The 25,612-nt window shown below is 45.1% G+C and overlaps 2 protein-coding genes across 4 annotated transcripts in view; one reads left to right on the plus strand and one right to left on the minus strand.

The window, feature by feature from the left end:
- The window catches only part of PLEKHO2 (pleckstrin homology domain containing O2), a 38,061-nt gene extending 13,147 nt beyond the window's left edge, over positions 1 to 24,914 (minus strand). For both annotated transcript variants that reach the window (XR_014150846.1, XM_081839012.1), the window contains exons 1-3: positions 24,422 to 24,914; positions 13,949 to 14,101; positions 2,944 to 3,060 (exon numbers count right to left, since the gene is read on the minus strand). Coding sequence is in view for 1 of the 2 variants with exons in the window: in XM_081839012.1 (XP_081695138.1) it covers positions 2,944 to 3,060; positions 13,949 to 14,101; positions 24,422 to 24,430 (279 nt within the window). In the remaining variant the exon portion in view is untranslated. The remainder of the gene's footprint in view (positions 1 to 2,943; positions 3,061 to 13,948; positions 14,102 to 24,421) is intronic.
- On the plus strand, positions 5,707 to 6,994 carry LOC309329434 (putative CENPB DNA-binding domain-containing protein 1). 2 transcript variants are annotated; one of them, XM_081840191.1, is made up of 3 exons: positions 5,707 to 5,799; positions 5,974 to 6,482; positions 6,558 to 6,994. In XM_081840191.1, exons 2-3 carry the CDS (start codon positions 6,000 to 6,002, stop codon positions 6,849 to 6,851), a joined length of 777 nt encoding a protein of 258 aa, XP_081696317.1. In that variant the 5' UTR covers positions 5,707 to 5,799; positions 5,974 to 5,999; the 3' UTR covers positions 6,852 to 6,994. The 2 variants fall into 2 exon arrangements, with proteins under 2 accessions (XP_081696317.1, XP_081696316.1); XM_081840190.1 differs by having other exon boundaries at positions 5,707 to 6,482.
- Positions 24,915 to 25,612: the final 698 nt, after the last annotated feature.

Here is a 25,612-nt window from a genome sequence, read left to right on the forward strand (position 1 = left end):
ACGGTATAGCCTGCAGTATCAAGGTGATGCTGTAGTTTGCTCCACCCACTTTGCCTCTGGCTCCACCCACCAAAGTACGGCCCCCCCGGAATATTGTCCCTACACCTGGTCTGACCAGCAGCAGCACTTTAGGATCTAAGACAAATAAAATTCTACCCCATCCCATGAGACTTCTGATTGGAAGAGCCAGGGATTGAAACTGGATTTTTTTCTGCACAATATCTTTGGATATGCATATTCTTCCAAATGGACAGCTGGATTAGACTCCGCATCACGCGACAGAGGCCGTGAAATTTCTAAGCATCCTGGCAAATTTTCAGCATCTAGAGACGCAATATGGGCACGCGTCTCTCTCCGGGCCCCCACCTCCAAAAGTGAACCCATACCCTCACGTCAAATCCTCAGCCGTGAGCTGACTCTCCCCCCCCCCCCCGTCCCACCTCTCATCCTACCCCTTGACAAGAAAAAGCAACTGCAGTCCGCTTGGGGTCAGGGGGTAGAAGGTGCTGAAGCTTCAGGACAGAGGAGCAAGTGTCACAAATGTGTGTTAATGCTCTGTTGATATATCTTCCCACAGCTGCAATTCCAAAACAGGAAAATAAAAAAGGGACGCACAGTTGTGTATGCTGGCCTGCTAATGGAAGCCCGGTGTAACATCTGCACAATTATGTTGCCTGTCAACACTCGCGCCAGATTTTCAGTGAATGCAAGCTATGTGGGGGTTGGGGAGTCTCTGAACAGTAAACTTTTCGTTGGCGTGAGTCAACCACTCCAGCCACAGAGTTTCATTCTGAAATGGGTCCCCCTGCATCCCTTTGGCCCTCAGCAAGGCAGGGTCAGAAACCAAGAACTGCAAAAGGGATTTGTGCACTGAAAGGCTCCGCAAAAACCCAAAATGCCTTTGCAACAGTGTACAGAGATCCTCCATGTGAGGGGTGATCCTGAGCCAGTTATACAGGTGATGAATTTGCAGCTGATGGGAGGGGGGGAGAGAAGGCCTACACAGTGTGACCCAGGATCCCACCCCCCCCTTGTGTGTTCTTTCAAGGCATGCAGGAATTAGAACAATGAGTGTGTGGCTAAGAGAAGTTTCATGTTAATGTTAAGTAAAGGAAAAGAGACCCCTGACCATTAGGTCCAGTCGTGACCGACTCTGGGATTGCGGCGCTCATCTCGCTTTATTGGCCGAGGGAGCCGGCGTACAGCTTCCGGGTCATGTGGCCAGCATGACTAAGCCGCTTCTAGCAAACCAGAGCAGCGCACGGAAATGCCATTTACCTTGCTGCCAGAGCAGTACCTATTTATCTACTTGCACTTTGACGTGCTTTCGAATTGCTAGGTTGGCAGGAGCAGGGACCGAACAACAGGAACTCACCCTGTCGCAGGGATTCGAACCGCCGACCTTCTGATTGGCAAGTCCTAGGCTCTGTGGTTTAACCCACAGCGCCACCCGCGTCCCTATGTTAATGTTAGTGAGAGGTTATAAGAGAAGCCACTGGTTCTCTGGGCTACTGCCACATAGCAAGTAGTGTAGTGGCAAACTCAGAAGTGCAGGGTCCCTTCATAATAGTCACAGCTATGACTCCTCATTGTCACACCCCCTCACAGCCATGCCCATTCTAAGATTATACAATAATAATAATAAGGAATCCATTGCAATGATCAGTGCAGATCTGTGTTGCCTTTTAGCTACCATCTACTATTTTCTGTGCACATACACGGGCAAATGATTTGGAGTGCTCCAATATCTTCCTTTGGAATTACTTAAGTTGCATTTCCCTTATACGTAACAGAACCTACCTACCGTTCTCTTGAAACTGAAGCCGCTTGCGTTTTCAGCGTCCCTAAATGCTTAGCCTTGGGGCATGCAGAACAAATTCTCCCTCTGTGTTCTTCCTGCAGACCTTCTCCAGAGTGACCCCCAGAGCCAATCCTCAGTGACTGACAGTGGCGTAGCGTGGGTTGTCAGCACCCGGGGCAAGGCAAGTAATTTGCGCCCCCTAACCTGTGAGCCAGGTAGGGGCAGAGAGCTGCGAGTGCGAGTGCACCCCCCCCCCGATGTTGCGCCCGGTGCGGCCGGCCCCCCCTGCACCCCCCACGCTACGCCACTGGTGACTGACTCACCTCCTTTCAAGCTGACTGGCTCCAATCAACACAAAGTTGGTTCATCTCAGTAGATAAAAGAACTTCTATTTCATGCTGATTGGGCAGTTCTGGGATGCTAGAGACACGGACCCTGCTGCAGAAAGCATAGCAGGTCTTTGACGGTGTTATGTACTGAGTTGAATAGGATCCAAAATGCAACAGTCTGATTGGTCCTAGAACAATAGGATCCAAAATGCAGCAGTCTGATTGGTCCTAGAACAATAGGATTCAGAATGTAGCAGTCTAATTGGTCCCAGAACTATGCAGCAGTATGATTGGTCTGCAGGAGCCACCCAATCCAGCTCCAGATGGAAGTGAATCCACAACCTGATTGGCCTGCAGGAGAATTCCGGAATTAGCCAATCACGTGCAGATACTTTGGGGGAACTTTCATTCCTCCTCACCACTATGAGCTGAATAAAGAGCATGAAATCCACTCTCAACTCCAAGTATATTTCAGACCGCCTGCAACCCTGAATCACCTCTGTTTGCTCCCATAAGTCTGACCCTTCCAAAAGGCAGAACGAGAAGGCTGCTACATGGGAAAGTCCAGCTCTTCAACAAGCTACACCATGCCCATAGATAAAGCAACACAGCACACACTTTATATACTGAAGGTTTTCAGTTCAATCTCTGACTTCTCAAGCCAATACATCTGCATGACACTCTGGAGAGCTGTGAAAAAGAACAGCTGTGAAGCATGGATAAGTACACAGCACCAAGAAGAAGTACCGGCTTCTTGGGGAGGGGTGACAGATAAACGCAATTCATCCATGTACAAAGAGGAGGACATCCTACCTTGTGACCCGGAGACCGGATTAAAATGAACCGATTTTTCCTTTTCAGGAGGGCACGCAACTCTTGGCACCTGTCGTACCGTTCCAGCTCCACGGTCTCGACACACTTCTGTTCGTCCTGCAAAGGGCGGGGGAATAAAAAGCACTGGGTTACTCTGATCTAGGACATGAAACCAGGTGCAATGTTGTGCGGAGGGCACTGGGCTTGGACTAGGACGGCCTGGGTTCGAATCCTGCCTCAAGCCGAGGCCCACTGGCCAGGCCTTGACCAGCCATTCTCATTTCAACAAGCGTTCTAGGCTGTGCAGTTCTGCAAGGGTGTAAAAAGCTCACAGATTGCAACACTGGACGACAGAAGGCAGCTTGTGAGTGTGGAAATGGAACTTAGTGATTTAAGTTCATGGCCGAAGGAAAAGAACACAGATGTAATAAAATTCACACACAATTAGGAATTTCAAACTTTTACACAGAGATGGAAAATATAAGAGTATGCCTACCATATATGAAAGAAGAGTCATTTTTTCTCATTTTGGATAATTTTTTCCTGCAATTTCCGCTACTTTACATCACTTAAGATGGTTCTGCTTGTGGTGAGGAATGGCAAGGAGTTTCACAGGGAACTGAAATAAATCTCTTTGCCCCCCCCCCCAGCCCCCTCAACTGCTGGAAATGTTACATCCTTTTGTGCCTACGGACCAGGTGTGAGGAACCTGCAGCCCTCCATGTTGCTAGACTACAACTCCCAGAATCCCTGACCATCAGTCATGCTGATGCTGAGGCTGACAAGGTTTGGAGTCCAGCAACTGCTGGAGGAGCACAGGTTCCTCACAGTGGGAATGTCAGCACAGGGAAGGAGGCCCAATAGACTGCACTGTAGAAGCAACTAAAATGGTCACTGGGCAGCAATATTCTAAGGGTGCAAAAGTGTGCTGCTCCAAATTCCCTTGAGACGAAACATGTCCATATATCTGGTCTGCTTGCTGGGTAAAGCAGAAAAATAATCTTATCATTATGGGCCCAATCCTGCAAAATCTAGCTTGTGCAAGAAACCAAGTCACAGGAAACTGAACACAACGGAAACGTTGAGCAAACACAGATTATTTTTGTCTGGGTCCGTTTGAAGTCATAAGAAGCTCAGATAGATTGAGATTGCCTCTCTCAATATTACTGCCCTGTCCCAGCCCAGCAGAGTCATGGGGTGCCTGAAACCCCACTGGTTTTCTTTCTTCTTCTTTTTACTTTCTTTCTCTCTCTCTCTCTCTCTGCATTACAAGCAAATCCCAGCTCATTAAGCACATTTAAACCATACTATAACAAATAAGAGCTTGCCCCCAAGGTGAGGCCACAAAACACAGGAGTTCTGCCTCAGACTTTATTGCTTCCATTACATATAAAATCATTTTTCTCACACCTGAAAACTGGCACTGCACTAGATGCTACGTGGTTTAAATTGTATTTTTACTGCATCTTTTATTTCTTATATATTGCATTTTATTGTATTACAATTTGAATCCCATAGGTTTCATATTGCGATACCATAAAATACAATACAAGAAGCCATAACAAATACAATTAAAGATCAGTATGGATAGTTACTGTGAAGGACGCGCTGTCTCCCGTCTTCAACTACAAATTAACAGAGACAAACCCTCGCAGAGCTATAATTTGCAGAGTTCTCTGGGAAGAGGCATTGATTGTTAAACCTCTCAGGGAATCGGACCTCTGTGAGGAGAAGAGGGGTTAACCATTCTCAGCAATACAGTAGTGCCCCGCAAGACGAATGCCTCGCAAGACAAAAAACTCGCTAGACGAAAGGTTTTTTCGCCCGCGATTTGCCTCGCAAGACGAATTCCCCTATGGGCTTGCTTCGCAAAACGAAAACGTCTCGCGACTTTGTTTCCTTTGTGTAAAAACCGTTAAAACCAAGGGTGCTTAGCTTGAGCAGCTGCAGTTGCGACTTGACTTCGAGGAGCAACTGTTAGCACGTGGTTTGGTAGCCTTTTCTCAGACTTTGCTCACTTTTGAAGATTTTCCAAAACTTTTCCAGAACTTTTCCAGAACTTCTCTTTCATCCATTTGGTAAGTTAAACTTTTAAAACTTTTTTGGGGGGTTTTGGATTTTGGGTTGGGGTGTTTGGGATTCAAGGACTTGGTGTTGGGAAGGGGTTTGCGATAATCTGGGGGCTTGTGGGCCTTTTTTGGGAATTTTTATGATTTTCTGTGACCACTGGGCCAGGTTGATTTTTTTTGAAAATTTTTCTGAGTTTGAATTTCTGAGTGCTGGCTGGCTAGGGGAACAGTTGGGGAGGTTTCTGCAGAAATCTGGGACCATGTGGGGTTTTTTTGGGAATTTTTATGATTTTCTGTGACCACTAGGCATGGTTGTTTATTTTCAATTTTTTTTTTCTGAGTTTGAATTTCTGAGTGCTGGCTGGCTAGGGGAACAGTTGGGGAGGTTTCTGCAGAAATCTGGGACCATGTGGGGTTTTTTGGGGAATTTTTATGATTTTCTGTGACCACTGGGCCAGGTTGTTTTTTTTTGAAAAATTTTCTGAGTTTGAATTTCTGAGTGCTGGCCATGTTGTTATTTTTTGAATTTTTTTTTTGTCTGGGTGGGGAAGCAGTTGGGGAGGGGTTTGCAGCAGTTGGGGAGGGGCTGGGGGAGCAGTTGGGGAGGGGTTTGCAATTTCTGTGTTGTGGGTGGGTTGGTGCGTGTCTGTGGGAGCAGTTGAGATTTTTGAAGACATTGGTGATTTTTGAAGCTTTTCCTAAACTTATTTTGCAGCCATTTGAGGTTTCTGAGGACTTCGGTGGTTGATTGTTGAAGCTTTTCCAGAACTTCTCTTTCATCCATTTGGTAAGCTAAACTTTTAAAACTTTTTTGGGGGTTTTTGGATTTTGGATTTGGGGTTGGGGTGCTTGGGATTCAAGGCCTTGGTTCTGGGTTTTAATTTCTGTGTGGTGGGTGGCTGGCTGCTTTTGTATTTTTTGGGTTTGAAGCACATCACTGATTTTTTTTTCTGTTTCTGAGTTTACGAAGGTAGGAGCTGTGCTGCCATGGGACCCAAGAAGACTGCTGCTGCGGTGGCCGGCGAGAGGAAGAAGGAGAAGGTGACGCTGGAAATGAAGAAGGAGATCATCTGGAAGCACGACGGCGGTATGCGTGTGACGGACATCGCCAGGGAGTACGGCAGGAACCCATCGACCATCGGGACCATCCTGAAGATGAGGGAGAAGATCCTGGCGACTGATGCAGCCAAGGGAGTCACCAGGATCGTGAAGAACCGCCCAGCTGTCCTGGAGGAGGTCGAGAAGTTGCTGCTCATCTGGATAGAAGAGAAGCAGCGTGCAGGGGACACAGTGTCTGAGGCCGTCATTTGTGAGAAGGCCAAGGCCTTGCACGCTGACCTCATCCGGGAACAGCCAGGAACCTCAGCCGAGCCAGAAGTCTTCAAGGCTAGCAGAGGTTGGTTTGACCGGTTCAAGACAAGATCTGGCATCCACAGTGTGGTCAGGCATGGAGAGGCTGCCAGTTCTGATGTTCCTGCAGCTGAAGACTTTGCAGCGGAGTTCCTGGAGGTTGTGACGACGGAGGGCTACGTTCTGCAGGCAGAGGCTGCGCAGGAGCAGGCCTCACTGGAAGAGGAGGAAGCAACTGAGGAACGGCTGTCCTCCGAAAGACTGAGGGACATTTGCCAGAAGTGGAAGGAGGTGCAGACTTTTGCAGATCTACACCACCATGAGAAGCACGTGGCACATGACGCTGGGAACTTTTATGATACGAGGGTCATGTCGTCTTTCAGGGAGCTGCTGAAAAGGCGGATAAAGCAGCAGACTATGGACCGGTTCTTGACCAAGAAGCAAAGAGTGGAAGAGGAGCCTTCTTCGAGTGGTCCCCCAGAGTCTTAGAAAATGTACTGTACACTTTGTTGATTTTTAAATGTTTTTCTGTCATGTTTATAAAGTTAATTTATTTTCCCTTCAATTTTTGAACTGCTCTTTACAGTATGTGTGACTTTAAAGAGCAGTTAATAAACTGTTGTTGTACCAAATTTGGCTTTGTTTGGACTTTTTTTGACCATAGGAACGCATTAATTGATTTTCAATGCATTCCTATGGGATTTCGTGCTTCGCAAGACGAAAAATTCGCTAGACGACAAAAATTGCGGAACGAATTAATTTCGTCTTGCGGGGCACCACTGTATAACAGATCACAGTTCCCAGGATTCTTTGGAGGAAGCCATAACTGTTTAAAGTGGTTTGATATTGCTTTAAATGTACGGTATGGATGTGGCCTAAGATTTAGTTTCCGGATTGGTCTGCTTCTGTACATGGAATCTGGAAGCAGGATGTGTCATCTTGTCCTTTGTCTCAGGCAGAAAGACATCATCAGCCAGTCCTGAGCAGGTATGCGTTTGGAGAAGGCACGGCTTTAAATATTGAAATACCCAAACCACTTAGGGCTTTATAGGTAATAACCAGCACTTTGAATTGTGCCCAGGAATGAATCATAGAATTGTAGACTTGGAAGTTAGTAAGGTAAAGGGACCCCTGACCATTAGGTCCAGTCGTGACCGACTCTGAGGTTGCGGTGCTCATCTCGTTTTATTGGCCAAGGGAGCCGGCGTACAGCTTCCGGGTCGTGTGGCCAACATGACTAAGCTGCTTCTGGCGAACCAGAGCAGCGCATTGAAGCGCCATTTACCCTCCCGCCGGAGCGGTACCTATTTATCTACTTGCACTTTGAGGTGCTTTCAAACTGCTAGGTTGGCAGGAGCAGGGACCGAGCAATGGGAGCTCACCCCGTCGCGGGGATTCGAACCACCGACCTTCTGATCAGCATGTCCTAGGCTCTGTGGTTTAACCCACAGCACCACCCGCGTCCCAAGACTTGGAAGTTACCCTGAGGATAATCTAGGCAGATCCCCTGCAATATTCAGGAATATGCAACTGTCCCATGAAGGGATCGAACCTGCAAACTTGACATGATCAGCACCACCAACGAGCTGGAAGCCAGTTCAGACTGAAAGGGGAAAATAGTATTCTGCTCAAAATACCAGTGAGCCCTGAGAACACTCTGGGAGCTGTATTATTATTATTATTTATTGAATTTATATACCGCCCTATACCTGGGGGTCTCAGGGTGATTCACAGAATGAAATAAAGACATAAAACCACAAAATACATAATATTTGCACCAGCTAGCATTTCCTCCTAACTTTTCAAGGGCAGCCCTACGTGAAGCATGTTGCAGTAATCCATGCTAAATGTGCCCAAGGTACATGCGACAGTAGCCAGATCAGCTTCACCTAAAAAAGGGTTGAGTTGGCACACACTCAGACTGTTCCTTATATGATATTACAATAGTGTGGTGTGGTGTGGTGTGGTGTGGTGTGGTGTGTGGTGTGTGGTGTGGTGTGTGTGAAGGAACCCCTTTGCTACCTTTCATTGCACAAGGCTAACACTATTGTTATCATTTTATTTATTTATATCCTGCCCTTTTCGCAGAACTGGGATTCAAGGTGGCTCACAAAAATTAAAGCAAACATGAAAAAAAGCACAGATAGCTAAAAGATAATAGTTAAAAAGGCATTTTATCTACAATAGAATTAAACAAGTTATAGAAATGCAGCACAGCACTATTAAAGGCCCCTTCCTTAAAACCAGTCTGTTCCCAAATGTCTGTTGGAATAAAACAGTCTTCACCTGCCAGTCAGCCACAATACAACCACTGTCTTATATTTCTCCGTTTGTATTTCATTGTATATTTTGGCCACGCAGAAAAGAATATTTAAAAATACCTATTTCTCTCTATCTACCTTTATACTATGGGAGGGGACTGTGTCCTAGACTCAGGACTACTTTTTCAGATCAAGTACAAATACCAACACACCAAATGCTCATTGCAAGCTTGAGGGACCACCTTTGCCTCTTGCTTGTGTATTTTAAGCTCTCATGCAAACTGACTGTAATTTTTGCAATTCACTGCCATTTACCTCCCACCGTCTAGTTTTCTCCTTTATTTATATATTTCTGCCAACTAACATTTCCCTTAAATCTGAGTCCACAAGAACTTATGCCATAATAAATTTGTTAAGGCCCAAAGGCTCTTAAATTGCCTTTGCTTCAAGACACCAACCCTATGGAAATCAACTGGAGAAGAAAGTGCTATTGAGCCAGCAACATCTGGAGAGGTGTCACCAGAGGTGTCACCATCTAAGGCAGAGAAGAAAACACAATCAGACAAGTGTCCTTCATGCCAATGAATGGGCAAAGAGGGGAAAGGGGAAAGGCAGACCAGAAGGTATGAAGGACAATTGCCTTGGCGCTCAGTAGCAGTCAGGAAGATGAGCCGTGGCAATTAAATCAGGGGTTTGTTGTGAGTGCATCTTTTAAATTTCTTATCTCTCCCAGGACTTGATGACTTCCAGCTGCCCAGGAGATTAACGATTGATTAGGAACGCCTATATTTCTCCTTGTAGCCTAGCCGCTGCTATCTGGGATCTGGACCACTGGCATGTGTTGCACGTGGAGCTTCCTTTGAAGGCTTTTCATTAAAAGACAATGCGGGGGGACGGGGGGACTGCTAGGCTACCAACCGGGACTGGTGGAAGCAAACACACTTTGCCAGCCCAACGCTCCCAACAGTTGCCAGTCCATTTCAGATCTCAATCCAGGAAGCTTGCCTTAAAAACACAGTAGCATTATGTTGCTGGGACTGAGCAGGGATCCTGACACCGAGTTTAGAGTCTACTGAGGCAACAACATTCACTCCATACATTTAAAGCACCATGACACCGCTTTAAACACCCACAGCTTCCCTTGAATAATCCTGGGAAATGCCATTTGCTAAGGGAGCCAAGAGTAGGTAGGAGACCCCATTCCCCTCACAGAGCTTCAATTCTCAGAGTGGTTTAGCAATCAAACCCTCTTCACAGGGAACTCTGGGAATTGGAGCGCTGTGGGGATCTCCTAACCACTCTCAGTACTTTTAACCAACTACACTTCCCAGGATTCATTGGGGGGAACCATGCAGATGGGGCCTGGGTTTATGCTTGAGTAGCCACAGTAGTCTGGTTTCATGGCCTGGAGCCTCACGTGGGCTGCTAAACCCAAGGCTGGGACACAGGAGCCCTCTGGACCAGATCTCACAGCACTAGGGCTTATAGAACGAGGACTAGGACCCTCATGGGACCCTCTCCTGGGTCCAAGGAAGTCAGAGGCTGAAAAGGGCTCAATCCCAGTCCCAGTCTCCAGTAGAACAGGTTGCCCACTAGAAACTCTCCATGGTCCTGCAGGTTCCTCGGACAAGACCCTTTCTGGTCCAAAGCTGTTCTCTTTATCAATTTTGTACTGGTGAAATCCTTGATATTTGTGGGTGCTTGTGTACTTTTACGCTGCATTCCTGAAGGATGGGTTTTAACTGCAGAACAATAGCGAGCCAAGAGACACTGCGAAACTAGAAGGATAAACACTCACCATCTATCATGCAATGGTCTGGAGACCATAACATCCTTGCTATATCTGAACACACATTTTAGAAACATCAGCTTCATTTGTATACATATTTGGACATTTGGTTGGCATGTGGAGAGCTACCTGTGTAAGCTAAGATGGATGTATTGATGGTTATTGTATTGTTAATGTGAGCTGAAATGTTTTTCCTCTCGTGTGTGTGTGTGTGTGTGTGTGTGTGTTTCTTTCTCTCTCCTGTCCCCCCTTTTCTTCCTCTCCTTTCTATATGTTTTTTTCCCTTTCTTCAATAAATTTGCAATACAGTGGTACCTCGCTTTTCGAACGTTGCATTGCTCTGTCATTTCTAACAAACCCATCCTTTGACATATTAGATGGCATCTTTCTCAGTGATGGTCTGAACATGGCCCTGAGAGGAAGGGCACCAGATACACACTTTTAAAAATAAATAAGCACCATCGCAATCTTTGCACCATTTTTAATTTTGCAGAGTGCTTTTACAACAGCCTTGCAAAGAAGCTCTGCAGCCTCCAGTTTTATTTTGGTTTTATTAGCTTGCGAGCCCACACTTGCCTCTGTTAGCTCTTGCGAGCTCACCGCTGAGGGTGGAGTGAGGGGTGTGCACGCGTGAAGTTACTAGTCACAGCTAGCATAAAGCTGTGGGAAGAGGGCAGCAGCGTTAGCAGGTGTCAGAATGAACTACACTACTTGTGACGGCAGGAGAAACACCACATTTTCAATCGTTCCCCTCTGTGTGTGCTTGGGGAAGATCTCTGAAAGTAAAAAGCAAGCATAACACGGAGCAGGCTGCTGTACAACAACAAAGAGGCATTGCTTTTCCTTTTAAATTTGCACGGAGCTCTTACAGTGGATAAGCATTCAAAGATGGCATTGCCCCACCTGAAGTTAAAAGTGGTACAGCCTATTCTACCACTTCAGGGTTCTTGCAGTCTTATTCTGTTGCCTGTGTGGACCAGGTCTATAACTGGTCACCTGGAGGAAATGGGGGGAATACCATAGTTGACCAGGCAAGTGGTTATTTACAAGCATCTTTTACAATTAAAATAACCCTTTTGCACATCCTGTCCTGTTCCCCCAAGGAGCCAGAGGTTGACATGCAGGGGGGCTGTCTCATATTCTCCTCACAATCACCCTGCAACATAGGCTAGGCTGAGAGCATGTAACTGGCCCAACCTTCACAGACGTCATCACTGAGTGGGGACTTGAACACAGGCCTTACTCCAGATCATGTTCTATGACGCTTTTGCTTAATACAACTACTACCCCATCACTCCACCCCAGTCTTTATTCCCAACTTCCAGGAAATCCAAGTCTTGTATGTGCAACTGCAAGAGGAGGTCTGTGTTTCTGAATGCTCTCCAATGTGAAAAATGCTCTCCCTTTGCTCTCTTCCCGTTAGACTGTAGGATCCCTGGAGCAGGAACTTACTCCCTTTTGCCTATACTATAAAGGGCTGCAGACACTGATGGGGCTATATATCTCATGTTTCTTAAAGTATATTAAATTAGCACTTATTATAAAAAAAAAATCTTTTAAAATATCCAAAAATGAAAGGCAGCAAGGAGCATCATTCATAAAATCTTTGCTCGGTTGTCTACGAGGGCTTAGTCGTTATATAAGTAACCACCGATCCCCAAGTCTGAATTATATTCTGATGCTTAGGTTGCAATCCTAAACTCCAAATTTTCTTCCTCCAAATTTCACATGCGCAGGACAGCACCCTTAATTGCTGAAAAGCTGCGAATTAGTCTTCAGTTGATTGTTCCCAAATCCTATGAAGTCATTTCACCTTCTCTTGATATGGTTTTATTTTCCAGTCAAATCAAAACAAATTATTTGCAAATAATATCCTGGCCAATTCTCAGCAAATGTAAGAAGAGGTTCCTGATATTTGTAAAAATAATAATAAATATTATTATGTTGATTCTCACTAAGTCCTGTGAGGCAAGTCCTTGTTATTCCTGCAGACAGCTGGGAAAAATAAGGCTGAAGGAGAAAAACAGTGACTCACCCAAGGACAAAGAATATTCATGCCGGAGCTGTGATTCAAACCCAGTTCTTCAAAGTCCAAACACAGCTCTTAACAAAAGAGCAACACAGAGAGCTCCCTTATCATGAGTCAGACCACTGATCTATTGTTGACTTTGACTGGCAGTAGCTCTCCCTGGTTTCAGACAAAGATTCTCTTCCAGATCTTCCTGGAGATTCCAGGGTTGAACCCGAGACCTTCTGCATGCACACTAGAATGTCTACTGCTAATCTAACAGGCCTTCACCAACACTGGGCTTCAGACTGCATTTCATTTTCTTCTTTCTTTCTTTTTAAAAAGTTCTGCCTACTCAGAATTAAGTCCTGTTGAATTCTGCAGGACTTACTGCAACATAAAATTGCACAGGACTGCAGCTTTATTTTGACATGAATGTTTGTGGCTTAGAATCTATTTGATCAGATCCTTAGATGGCAGAACTGTAGCTCTCACTGGCACACACGAGTATGGGGGGGGGGGGAATGTGTAGCAGCGCTTCTAAGAAAATGGGCTCTATTATTACTAGTTCAACATTTAAATCTGTCTTTCTTCTAAGAGTTAGAGCTGCTTACCCCCAAGCAATTAATAAAAGAAAGAAGCAGAGTTAGATATTAAAATCCTGCTTGATGAATAGACATGTTTTCAATTTTTGTCTGAAAAATAACAGGGAGGAAGCTGGGTGAATCTCTGCAGCAGGGCTGGGGAACCTCAGGCTCTGGGGCCAAATGCAGCCCTCCAAATCTCTTTATCTCCCTTGGGACTCTCCCCAAGAAACACCCCAAGTGTTTTTGCCTGGTTAGAACATACCCTTAACTCAGACAATGTGTCTTGTTAGTCTGGATGGAGAAGTGGGTGAATGTGCATAGAAATCAGTATACTGAACATTCATTGGCTGCCCACTGGTACGTGGCTCCCTGCAGTTGCCCAGAATGCAGTGTGGCCCTCGGGATGAAAAAGGCTCCTGATCCCTGCTGTACAGGGAAACCCGTTTCCACTACCAAAAGGGCCTAATCTCTTGAGTGGCTGGGGAAACCCAATCAAGTGGGTTGCATACACATCATTACTACTACTACTACTACTACTACTACTAAGCACCTTGGACAATGATACAGACAGCAGGGCCTCCAAGGCAGGTATTAAAGCCTGAGCAGGTTGCGATCCCCAAAGCTTCATGCCACAACACGAACCTTTCAATTGGTACAAGACTGCTGGTTTCTGTTGCAATGGACCAAATGGCAATGTAGTGTCTCATACAAGGGGAGAAACAGGAGCTTATTTTGATACGGAATTGACAGGTGCAACCTTAATGCAGGCGAACTATGAGCGCCACCGGTCTTCAGGATTTAGCAGGCGAACATACTGAAAGGCACCGTGTCAAGACAAGAGTGGCTGATCCTATCATTGCATTGTGGCAGGCCCCAGTGTCACCCAGCACTGAGCAAGAGAACAGCCCTCTCCAGATAAGCTTCCCTTCAACTGTTCTTACCTCATCTTCATACACTAACAGTTTGGTTTTGCACAGCTGGATGTAACGCTCCTTCCAGAGACCAAAGAGGCCTCCACTGCTCTTCCTGATCCAGCCAGCTTTCTCCGCTTTAGTAGGACACTTTGGCTTCTCTGGGGTCTCCTCCTTCACACCCTAGAGCCACACCAGGAAAAAAGAAAGGTTGTCATTAGAAACTCAAACCTTTACACACACACCCCAGCACATTATGCAGCTATACAAGCAACTTTAATTTATGTGCACAGCATAAGAGGTGCTCAGTTTTTCTCCTGTGTCTCCCCCACACCACAATTCTCCGTTATGTAAGGAGAAAAGAAATTGCAATCAAGGCGAGAGAAACCTTTTGTGAAATGTTTGTTTGTTTGTTTGCATGTGTGTGTGTGTGTGTGTGTTTTTATTGCACTGCAAACGAGACAGTCGCCGCCCTCAGGCTCTCAATAAAAAAGACACAGCACACAAGGAAAAAGGAATTGGAGGGAAGAGGAAAACAAGTTCTTCCAAGTTACAGTTCTTATAATTGGCAATTGCCCACAGATCAGATCCAATCCAAGAGGTCAAGGCAGCTCCTGCCATGTAGTCCTTCCGTCAGGATACTAACCCTCCCTCACATACTCATCGAGGACATGAGGCAATGCACTCAAACTGGGGCAAGATGGGCACCCCACTTTTCAGACAGGCTTAAGTGAGTCTTGCCTAACATTCCCACTGCCTCCCCCCTCCAACCTTTGAGGACTGGCACGTGGGGGTTCACCTGAGCACCCCTACAGTATAGAATACAGTGGTGCCTCGCAAGACGAAAAGAATCCGTTCCGCGATTCTCTTCGTCTAGCGGTTTTTTCGTCTTGCGAAGCAAGCCCATTGACGGCTTAGTGGATTAGCGCTATTAGTGGCTTAGCGGCTTTTAGCGGCTTTTAGCGGCTTTTAGCGGCTTATCAGCTTAGCGGATAAGCAGATAAGCGGCTTAGCGGCTTAGAAAAAGGGGGGGGGAGAGAAAAAAAAGTCGGAAAAACTCACAAGACATTTCGTCTTGCAAAGCAAGCCCATAGGGAATTTCATTTTACGAAGCGCCTCCAAAACGGAAAACCCTTTCGTCTAGCGGGTTTTTCGTCTTGCGAGGCATTCGTCTTGCGGGGCACCACTGTAGAATAAATGTGTTGAAGAGAAAGGTATGGTAAAGGAGAAGCGAGAAATCTAAAGTAAAAAGTAAAACAAAAAGGAGAATAAAAATCACAGAAGCTGAGACATGAACCAGGAGGGAGGCAAGGATCTGGAGCTCCAGATTCCACGACTTCTACACAGAAGCAGTTATCTTATATGCAACATTGGTAGACAGCAGGCGGTTACTTGCTTGGCCAGGCCTGGGATATATAGCAGGAGCCTGGCCCCTCTCTAATCTACTCCTACCACTTCCAGCCACATTGCTCACTCATGGGGACTAGCAGCAAATCAGGAAGGAGACTCGCACCCTGAACATGTGCATTAGGTGGGGGACGTGTGCTTTGTCAACGCTACCTCTGGAAACCATCCAACTGACTGAAAACGTGTTTTTTAAATTCGTTGAAATAAATGGTTTAAGATCCCTCAGTAATTCAGGGTTCTCTTTGACAAGACTATACATATATCGCATTAGATAGATATATAAACTGTAGACAGATAGATAACTAAATGTATATACAACTATAAATATAACGTGGTGTTTCCTGTTCTCACTCTTCAGTCACATTCATACCCTTTTTTTCGCCTTAAAAAAAATAAGCCTTGGCCTCAGGCATACTTGCTCAAAGCTGTACTAATAGAAGTCCATAGCCAGGATGGCTACTCAAACACACCAATATAGTCTAAGAAAAAAACATCCTAAAATCCAGCACACCTTCCTATTAAGGGCAAACAGCTTCTATTTTCCAGGCCAAATAGCCATCCCCCCCCCCCAATATATATCTCTCTGTAAATTAAAGTCTCATAATATCTTGTGAGAGCTGACAGGATGAGTTCAAATAAACTTTGCAGCACACATTCTCAGAAGATCAGATACAAGTTTCCTTTCATGAGTCTGCCCCCAACATTGGAACATCTTCAAGAAATAGGTTTGCATGACTTTCAAGTCATGGGGAAATATATTAGAAAGAAAATGGGGGAAAGCACAAACACAGAGAATTGCTGAGGTGGATATTCTGGTGATTTGTTTGTTTGTTTGTTTATATTTTTATTTGATTTATATACCACCCTTTATCAAAAGATCCCAGGGCTGTATTATTATTACTAATATAAGTATTATATTAATAATATAATAACCCTTTATCAAAAGATCCCAGGGCAGCGTACAACATTAAGAACACATTTTATGGAGAATCAATAATAAAAGCATAATAAAAAGCATAGCAACAGGCAGCATAATAATAAAATAATCATAATAACTGTCGTACATGCCACCAGCTTTAACACACCATAATTTATTTAATCAGTTAAAAGCCCGAGTAAAGAGGAATGTTTTTGCCTGGCATCTAAGACATGTAATGATGGCACCAGGCGAGTCTCCCTTGGGAAAGCATTCCAGTCGGGGAGCCACCACAGAAAAGGCCTGTTCTCTTGTTGCCACCATTTGAACCTCTCTGGGAGGGGGGATATAGAAAAGGGCCTGAGATGATAAGCGCAGGGTCTGGATCGGTTTGTACGGGGAGAGGTTGTCCTTAATGTATTGAGGTCCTGAGGCTTAATAGGTCAATCCCGTCACTTTGAATTGGGCCTGGAAACTAATTGACAGCCATGCAGATGGGTCAGGATATGCTCAAACCATCTCGTTCTGGCGAACAATCTGGCCATTACATTTTGCACCAGCTGAAGGTTAGGTTATCTTACTCTTTTATTCCCCCACTGCCAATTAAAAACTTCTCTTCTGTCGCTGCTCAACATATTCACTGCAAGTACTGCTCTTTGTAAAAAAAATTGTTTAAAGGTTTGTGTTTTAGTGCTTGGATCACTGTTGCACTGATGTTTCTCTTTATTTGTAAGTTGCTCTGAGCAACTGCTTTGTGAAGAGGGAAAGCAGGGCATAAAAATGTTTTGAATATAAAATAATTAAATCTGGCTATAAATGTGCAATACAAACAAACAAACAAGTACCCCCAAATATATTCCTTATGGGAACCTGACTATTCCTAATTTTAATTAGACTGATGCTGAAAAGGTTTGCAATTTAGATTTCTTATTCAAATCTCTTTGAGGGATTGTATTTTATATAATTGACTTTTTACTTCTATTCTTTGTATACTGTATTGTTGTTTTATTGCTATGGCCGATGGCTGATGCAAATAAAGATTCATTCATTCATTCTTTGAGGGTAAGGATATGAGGAGCGCTTAAATCAGATTAAAAGTATTATTTTTAAAAAACAAGAAATATTTCTAACATACCAGGAACTTATGTCTTACTACGTATTACCACTTCCTGCAACTTTCAGTTCTTGTACAAATATAGACACGTCAGGATTTCTGATTAAGCTCCTTTTGGTGCAACCCTTAGAAGCATATCAAGAGTCTATAACTCTAACCTCCTTTGAACAGGGCTAAAAAAAGAAAAACTATGAACCAGATCATTGAAATTCAGGCAGAAATCTTATGCACATTTACCTGGAGTAAGTCCCCACTGAATGTGTATGAGGCTTGCTTCTGAGACATATGCAAAATTGCAGTGCTACAAATACAAGTTCTGCAAAAGGCAGTCCTGGGTTTCTCTGCATGTTTGACCCCAATGATCACACCACTGTCATGTATCTAATGGTTTGTTTTTTAGGGTTTTGGGGGGGCAGCCAGTGCATCAAAAATAAAGTTACTCCAGTTGCTGGAACGAGCATACCAGTTCACTTCTTTGTAGTGGTCTGCAGCTAGTGTGGTCCAGCAATAAACGCGGTGGACTTGTAAGCCACACAACTGCTTTGAAATCAGTGCTCTGACATGGATCCAAAGGATGCCCATTGGCAAGTCACCAGGTATATGGCCAACAGAGGTTAGTTCAGCTGTTTCCGGTGTAACATTGGCTACAGCAGATGTATAACTAGTGGTACCCTCCCTCCTAGTCTCCTCCCACACTGTAACCAAAATGTGCACAGTGGATTCGAACATGAGTGATGAAATTCTGGACTGCACCATTTCAACTTCTGCAGGGGATGATTACATTTTTGGATACTCACACACAAATTTTCAAACTAGCCTATCTAGAACTTCTTTGGCCCAGAAATGGAAGACACGACATGACTTAAACCACTTGTTGCGGTAGAAGGGTATGTGAACTCTGGCTATTGCAGAGAAAATAACCCACAAATTACATGTTTCTAAGGGTAAGGAAGACCTGCATAATTTCAAAGCTGTTGGTGGGATTTCATTTATTGTGTCAAATTATGATGTACAAAGCTCTCTTCCCCCACATTAGTGAAAATCTTGATATACAGTCATACCTTGGATCTCAAATGCCTTGGCTCCCAAACAATTGAAACCCAGAAGTGAGTGTTTTGGTTTCTGAATGTTCTTTTGGAACCCAAACGTCCATCACGGCTTCTGATTGGCTCCAGGAGCTTCCTACAGGCAATCAGAAGCCACACTTTGGTTTCCAAACGTTTTGGAAGTCGAACAGACTTCCAGAACAGATTCCATTCAACTTCCAAGGTATGACTGTACCACTCTCTCCCCCTCTCTCTCCTGGAGAAGAATACTTTAAGCCTTGCTTCCAAGTGTACTAGAATATTACCTGAAGGAACATTTGCATTTGTATGTGTGGAAAATTCAAACATATGACTTTACACATACAATCTAAAAGAGGTCCTGTCCAAAATTTAACCTTTTGGATTCCATCATACGCTGAACATTTCTTATTATGGGACAAATAGAAATTCCAGTTTGACGGAGGGGTTGACAAATGTTGGATGGCTTTAATAGTAATCTAACGTTTAGGCTGTATATCTGAAGGAGCGTCTCCACCCCCATCATTCTGGACTGTGGTCCAGCACCGAGGGCCTTATGGCACTTCCCTCACTGCGAGAAGCCAAGATACAGGGAACCAGGCAGAGGGCCTTCTCGATAGTGGCGCCCTCCCTGTGGAACTCCCTCCCACCAGATGTCAAAGAGAACAACAACTACCAGACTTCTAGAAGACATCTGAAGGCAGCCCTGTTTAGGGAAGCTTTTAATGTTTGATGTATGACAGTATTTTAATATTTTTTTGGAAGCCGCCCAGAGTGGCTGGGGAAGCCCAGCCAGATGGGCGGGGTATAAATAATAAATTATTATTATTATTATTATTATTATTATTATTATTATTATTATTATTATGGCTTGCCAGGACCCCTGCCCCTTTCCCAATAGGGAAGGGTGGGGTGTGTGTCTCCTATTTCCCATTCAGCTTCATTCAGAAGCACTTGGAGAATCTACAAGGTGCAGCATAAACTCAGAGGCAGTCAGGAAGAGGGCTTAGACATGTCTTCTGTTGCCTCCAAGGCACTCAGAGGACTCTGCAACGCAGACTTAAGTTCCAACAAGCATGCCTGTTGGGTTGGTGGGCACTCAATGTGGTGAGCAAACTTGTGGACAGTTGCTTCCTGAAGATCTGAGGCCACAATTTCCTTTTGCAAACCTTTCAAAGCAGTTGCCCTCAAACATTTTCAAAAATGATTTTTTTTTTTTTTGCAGTTAAGTTGTCTATGGAGGTTCTGCTGGGCTTTACAAGGGACCAAGCCTTTAGTGTGACAGACCCAGTCCTGTGGAACTCCATACCACTAGAGTTTCAGCAGGAATCTGAAAAAAATGTGTTTCAGACAGGCCTTTGCAATGTGAATTTCTTTTTTAGTAACCAGTATTTACTGATGTTTTAATTGACCTTTTTACAAATTGGTTTTTTAATGAAAGCGCAGTCCATAAAGACATAGAAAAAAAGATTTCTTTACTTGCAAATAAAAATGGCACAAGATTGTAAAAAAAGCACCTTTGCAATTTTCTGTTGCCTAAAATCCTGGAAACAATTAAGGAAGATAACAGTGTGAATGTGAAAAAGGAAATAAGAGGATATAGTGATGGCAACCAGCTTTAAAAATGAATCAAATCTATCATCTCTTAATTAGCATGATCAGTGGATACTAGCCAAAATAGGTCAATGTAACCTCCTTGTTCAGTAACAGTTTAGCTGAGAATACCAGTTGCTAGACAAAGGCAAAGCTTCTTTTCCAGGTATGGGGAACTTGCAGGCCTTTGGTAACTGCTTGACCACAATTCCCATCATCCCTGGTCATTGTCTGTGCTGGCTGGGACTGATGGGAAGTAGAGTCCAACAATATATAGAGGCCACAAGTTCCCCATCCTTGTCATAATTCCTTAAATGGTCATGAACATGGCAGACTCAGCCTAGAGATGACACCTGTGGTTGACCTGTCCTGTGTGTTAACTAATCCTGAAAAAAACCCACTGCTCAATGCCATACTTGCAAGGTATGTCACTATTTACTCAACCACCTGAGTACAGCACAGTGATGACAAAGGATAACTAATTAAGCTGCAGCACCTTAGGGCTGAAATGGTTTGACTACAACTCCCAGCTAATGAGAACTGTAGTCCAACAGTGTCTGGGAACCCAAGGCTGAAGGACACTGTAGCCTAGCCCATACTTTGCAGAGCCAGTCCAAGGCATTTTGCTACCTGAGGCAAAGAATAAGGTGATACCTTCCCTTCCGCTACATTCCAGGTAAAAAAGCTAACCAGACTGACAGCTGAATCTTACTTTAGCTCTGGCAATGGGGCAGTGTCTTCCACTGCACCTGAGGTCAATAGGCTCACCTAGTGTTCACAATATGGCACACACAGCTTTGTCCATTCCCCAACCCTCAGCATCTACCACCTGAGGCAGCTTCCTCACTCTGCCTAATGGTACGGTCGGTCTTGAGGTTTTGCATGCAAATGATTCTAGGTTCAAGCCCCAGCCTCTCCAGGTAATTCTGGGGGAACACTCCTTTCTGAAAACCCAGAGAGCCACTGTCAATCAGGAATGGGGAACCTGTGGCCTTCCAGATGTTGTCGGACTGTACCTCCCATCGCACCAGCAAGCATGGGCCAATGGACAGGGATGATGAAAGCTGGAGTCCAGCAACATCTAGAAGGCCACAATGTAGACCAGTGTTTCCCAACCTTGGGTCTCCAGCTGTTTTTGGACTACAACTCCCATCATACTTAGCGAGCAAGACCAGTGGTCAGGGATGATGGGAAGTGTAGTCCAAAAACAGCTAGAGACCAAAGGTTGGGAAACACTGACGTAGACTAAACCAGGGTTTCCCCAAGTTGAGTCTCCAGCTCCTTTTGAACTACAACTCCCATCATCTCTGGCCACTGGTCTTAGTAGCTAGGGATGATGGGAGTTGTAGTCCAACAACAACTGAAGATTCGTTTGGGAAACTGTGGACTAAACCAGGCTTGATGGACAATGATCTGACTCAGTATAAAGCAGCATGCTATGTCTCCATGGCAAACTTATATAGATTTTAACAATATAATTGTTGCGGCTTCACCCACACTTTTCTGGGAATCACAGAATGCCTCACAGAACTACAGTTCCCAAGAAGCACTGCGGAGATGGTAGCAGTACTGAACCTTTTTAAAAAGTCCGATGAGTAAATACTGTATATGCTCTTATTCTTCACTGCCCAACAGGATTGAAACTGGTTTACATCTGCAGCATCACCATGCCCTTATAAAGCCTTGAAAAGCCATTTCCTTTCCTTTCCCCATTTCCTATTTCTCCAAGAGGACGGAACAGCTGAAGGCTCCATGAAATCTCTTTTAAAAACAAAACAAAACCCACCCGATAGTGCAACAGCCCATTAGCAGAGAGAAAGCAGCTTATGGGTTGCCAGTACAAAAGTGCCCTGACAGAATTGGTGCAAGCACGAGTTTGTTGGCAGAAGGAAGCAGCAGCCCCATTTGAAAAGGCAAGAGTTTCAAAATGCAAAACAAGGGGGAAGCCAGGGAAGGAAAGAAGCAGCAGCCTTCTGGACAGATCCATTTAAGCTCTAGGATGAGGGGAAACGGTACACCCCGGGCCAGAGGCGATTTGGGTAGAAATGCACAAAAGAATAAACAACATTTTAAAGGAGAAGCATGCTAACCTATATAGTAAAGTAGTTTTTAGTTGCAAATAAACACACACTGAAAGCATGCTAAGTGCTCTTAGCAAAGCAGGTCTCTATCTTGGGTTACCACCTATATCCTATTGCAGCAACATCAGCACAGGAGAGGCAGAATGTAGTAAATATAATGGGTTCAGTTGCCTTCTTGTGACCCTTTGAATTAATTATGTCAAGAGTTTAAATAGCCCAGTGGTCTGTACTGAATTGCTTCCAAGTACAAAATGTAAGAAGGGCAATAGTTCACTGGCAGTGCGCATGCTTTGCATGCAGAAGGTCCCAGGTTTAATCCCCGGCATCTCCAAGAAGGTCTGGAAAAGATTTACTGTCTGAAACCCTGGAGAGCTACTGCCAGTCAATGTAAACCAGGGCGACCCACTAATATGCTGCTACACTGCAACTCCCATCATCCCTGACTTGCTGGCTGGGGCTGATGGGAGTTGTAGTCCCACATCTGGAAGACACAATGTTTGCTTTCCCAGTTGTAGACAATATTGAGCCAGGTAAACTAATGATGCGACTTGGCAGCTTCCTATGCTCCTATGAGTTTGAGTATTAATTTATCGAGTTATTTGCCCACAAACTATCAATAGCTATGGGTGTGGATCATTGTCAAGGATGCTGCTGGGTCCAGGGAGGGATTGCTAAGATGTGTCCATGAGACATAGGAAGCTGCCTCATACTGAGTCAGACCACTGGCCCACCTAGCTGCATACTGTTTGCACTAACTGGCAGCAGCTCTCTGGACTTTCCCGGCCCTACCTAGAGACACTGGGGATCGAAATTGGGACCTATTACATGCAAAACAGATGCTCTGAGATACAGGCCTCTCCATCACAACCAACTGGAAAATAGGAAGCTCCCTTATACTGAATCAGACCACTGGTCCATCTAGCTCAGTACTGTCCACACTGACTGGCAGCAGCTCTCCAGGTTTCAGTTCAGGGGCATTCCTAATCCTACCAGGATCGAACCTTGGAACTTCAACATGCAAAGCAGACATTCTACCACGGAGCAACAGTCTTAAAGGCATTTTTCTCAGGTTGCTTCATCAGACTGCATGTCAGAGTTGCACAATGGGTCACTACAATCTGGAGAGATTGAGGATGCCTGAGTTTGGCCCCTTCTACCCTGGGCTATGACAATTCCCTGCTTCTTGTGAGCCATGGCAACCAAGAAACACCCACACACCCCCAGCTGTCTTGAGCCAAAAGCACACTCCAAGCATCATTTCCTACAGCGAGGTTCACCCAGTTCAATTTATCAGCAACTGCTGCCTAAGCATTGCCAGCTTTTGTTTTATTTTTTAAATTGGCCCTGCTCCACTGTTTTCAACAGCAACTTGGTGCCCAGGAATTAAGCCAGCAAAGCTGTCCCACCGACACTTGATGCCTAAGACTGGAGTGTGCTAAGCTGCTACAAAAGGCACAGGAGCAAGGTTAGAGCAGGAAGCTTGGCAACTTTCATCCACCGCCTGAGTTTTCTCATAGCAGGGCAAAGCAACTCCAGAGAGACCTCTGAAGCACGTGCTCCTTTTCCAGCAGCCTCGGACATCCATCAACAAAACAAGCTATGTTTTCCTCCCTCTCCTTTTCCCAGGCCAAAGACCATTCCATGCCAATAGGAAAACAAACTTTTAAAAAGACTTTCATCCAGGCCCTTTTGAGAGCTCCCTCTGTTTAATTTCAGCAGGAAGCAGGGGGAAGGGGGGAGCGTCCAGTCGTCGTCCCCAATTACCTCTATCCTCTACTACAGTATATTTGCCCCCCACCAGCTTTTCCTAACCTCCCCCCCCCGCCCCGCAAAAAAAGCTTTTGAAACTGACATACTCCTCTTCGGATGTTAAACTTAACAAGTTCAGTCAGCTTTCAAAACAAGATCTGGGTAAGAATGTTTAAGAAGGTAGTTTCTGTTGCATGCTCTGTCTGTACCCTAGTTTCTGACAATCTATCGATCTAGGATCCATCCTATTCTCTTGACCTCAATTTGTTTTAACTGATTTTAATATTGTGTTTTCATATGACTGTAAACCGCCCGGGACCCCACAGCGAAGGGCTGATAAGAAATCTAAATAATCATCACAGGATCAAACACACGCCCAGCCAAGAGCAGAGGAAAGCAAGCAGTTGGACCCAGAGGACTAGAAACTTAACTTCTTGAACGAACAGAAAAGGGGCGCATTTCTCGCTCCTCTATCTTGTAACTCGCCACATCTCGCCCATTCCTTCTCCCTCCCAAGTATGCAAAGCCTTTTTAAGCTGCCTTCCTTTGCCAACCCATTGCACTCGAAACATTACTCACATCTTCCATGGTGGAGATGGAGGGGGGGGGAGGGAGAGAGAGGAAAGAGGAGGGCGATGCGTCTCCCACCCCTTGCAATAATAATAATAATAATTCTTATTATTATCTGGATTCCTCTCCAAACACGCCGGGCGCGCTTCTTCGCTTGGAGATCGCTTTTTAATGCCTTCTTAGGAGCCTCGGGGCTGTTCTTCCATCCTTCGCCCGGGCTCTGCCGGAGTCCCGGAGTTTGCAAGCAGCAGCAGCAGCAGCCGGCGGATCAAACATGCCGGGTTCGGGCGCTGGGGAGGGAAAGGGGAGATGGAGGTGCAACAACTTTCCAGGCTGGCGAAGAGAAAAAGAAAAGTCCAGGGTTCGTTCGGAAGTTGCAAAGAAACCAGCTCCGCCGCCGATGCTGCTTTGCAGCGCCTCTGACTGCGCCTCTGTTTGCTTCGAAACAACTTTGCAAAAAGAAGACACAGCGGCAGCGGCAGCAAAAAAATATTGGTTTCCGGTAGTAGCTTGAGCTCTTAGGGAAGGAGAGGAGGAGGAGGAACCAGCAGCAGCTGAGAAGGAGAAGCTGTCCCCCCCCCCTCCCCACCTACACAGCCACACTGGGTGAGATCCAGCTCCAGCTTGCAGGGCTGTCTGCAGCGTGCCAGTGTCTACTCGGGAGTAAGTCCCGCATGAGCGCCTCAACTCCAAAGCGAGAGGCTCTGGGGACACCGGACTTGCCCGAGCTAGTGACTCCCAGGTGTTGCTGAACTACAACTCCCCTTTTTGGGAGCTGGGAGTTGTAGGCCAACGACCTCTGGAGGGTATCATCTTGAGGACCAGCTGGTGTGCATTCTGAACAGCCCTATACGCAATCATTTTATTCATTTGTCACTTTTTTACCAGCAAAAAGTCTCAGAGAGGCATAGAATGAAGGTTTAAACTGCAACACACACACATACAAAGACAAACAAACCCACAAATTCAATACTTAGGGTGTATAAAAGGGGACCACCTTACTGCATAATAATCTTGTACATTTATCTAAAAGTGCAAAGAGCTTCACCTGCATTATCTACTCCTAATCCATGAAACAATTGCTGTAAACAAATTAAAATATATAAAATCCACTGTTAGGCAATACTAGATTGTGCCCCCTTTAGGCTCCCCAGATTCTACACCTCTGATTTAAGAGAGCAGAAGACCTTCAGACAGGTG

The sequence above is a fragment of the Podarcis erhardii genome (assembly GCF_964252035.2).
Source record: "Podarcis erhardii genome assembly, chromosome: 14".
Lineage (NCBI taxonomy): Eukaryota > Metazoa > Chordata > Lepidosauria > Squamata > Lacertidae > Podarcis > Podarcis erhardii.

What these genes read in the sequence shown, in the direction of transcription:
- LOC309329434 (XM_081840190.1), top strand. Translation starts at nt 6,000, where the DNA reads ATGGGACCCAAGAAGACTGCTGCTGCGGTGGCCGGCGAGAGGAAGAAG. An exon ending in GAGAGGCTGCCAGTTCTGAT is followed by an intron (nt 6,483 to 6,557) that starts GTTCCTGCAGCT and finishes CTGCAGGCAGAG; the next exon opens with GCTGCGCAGGAGCAGGCCTC.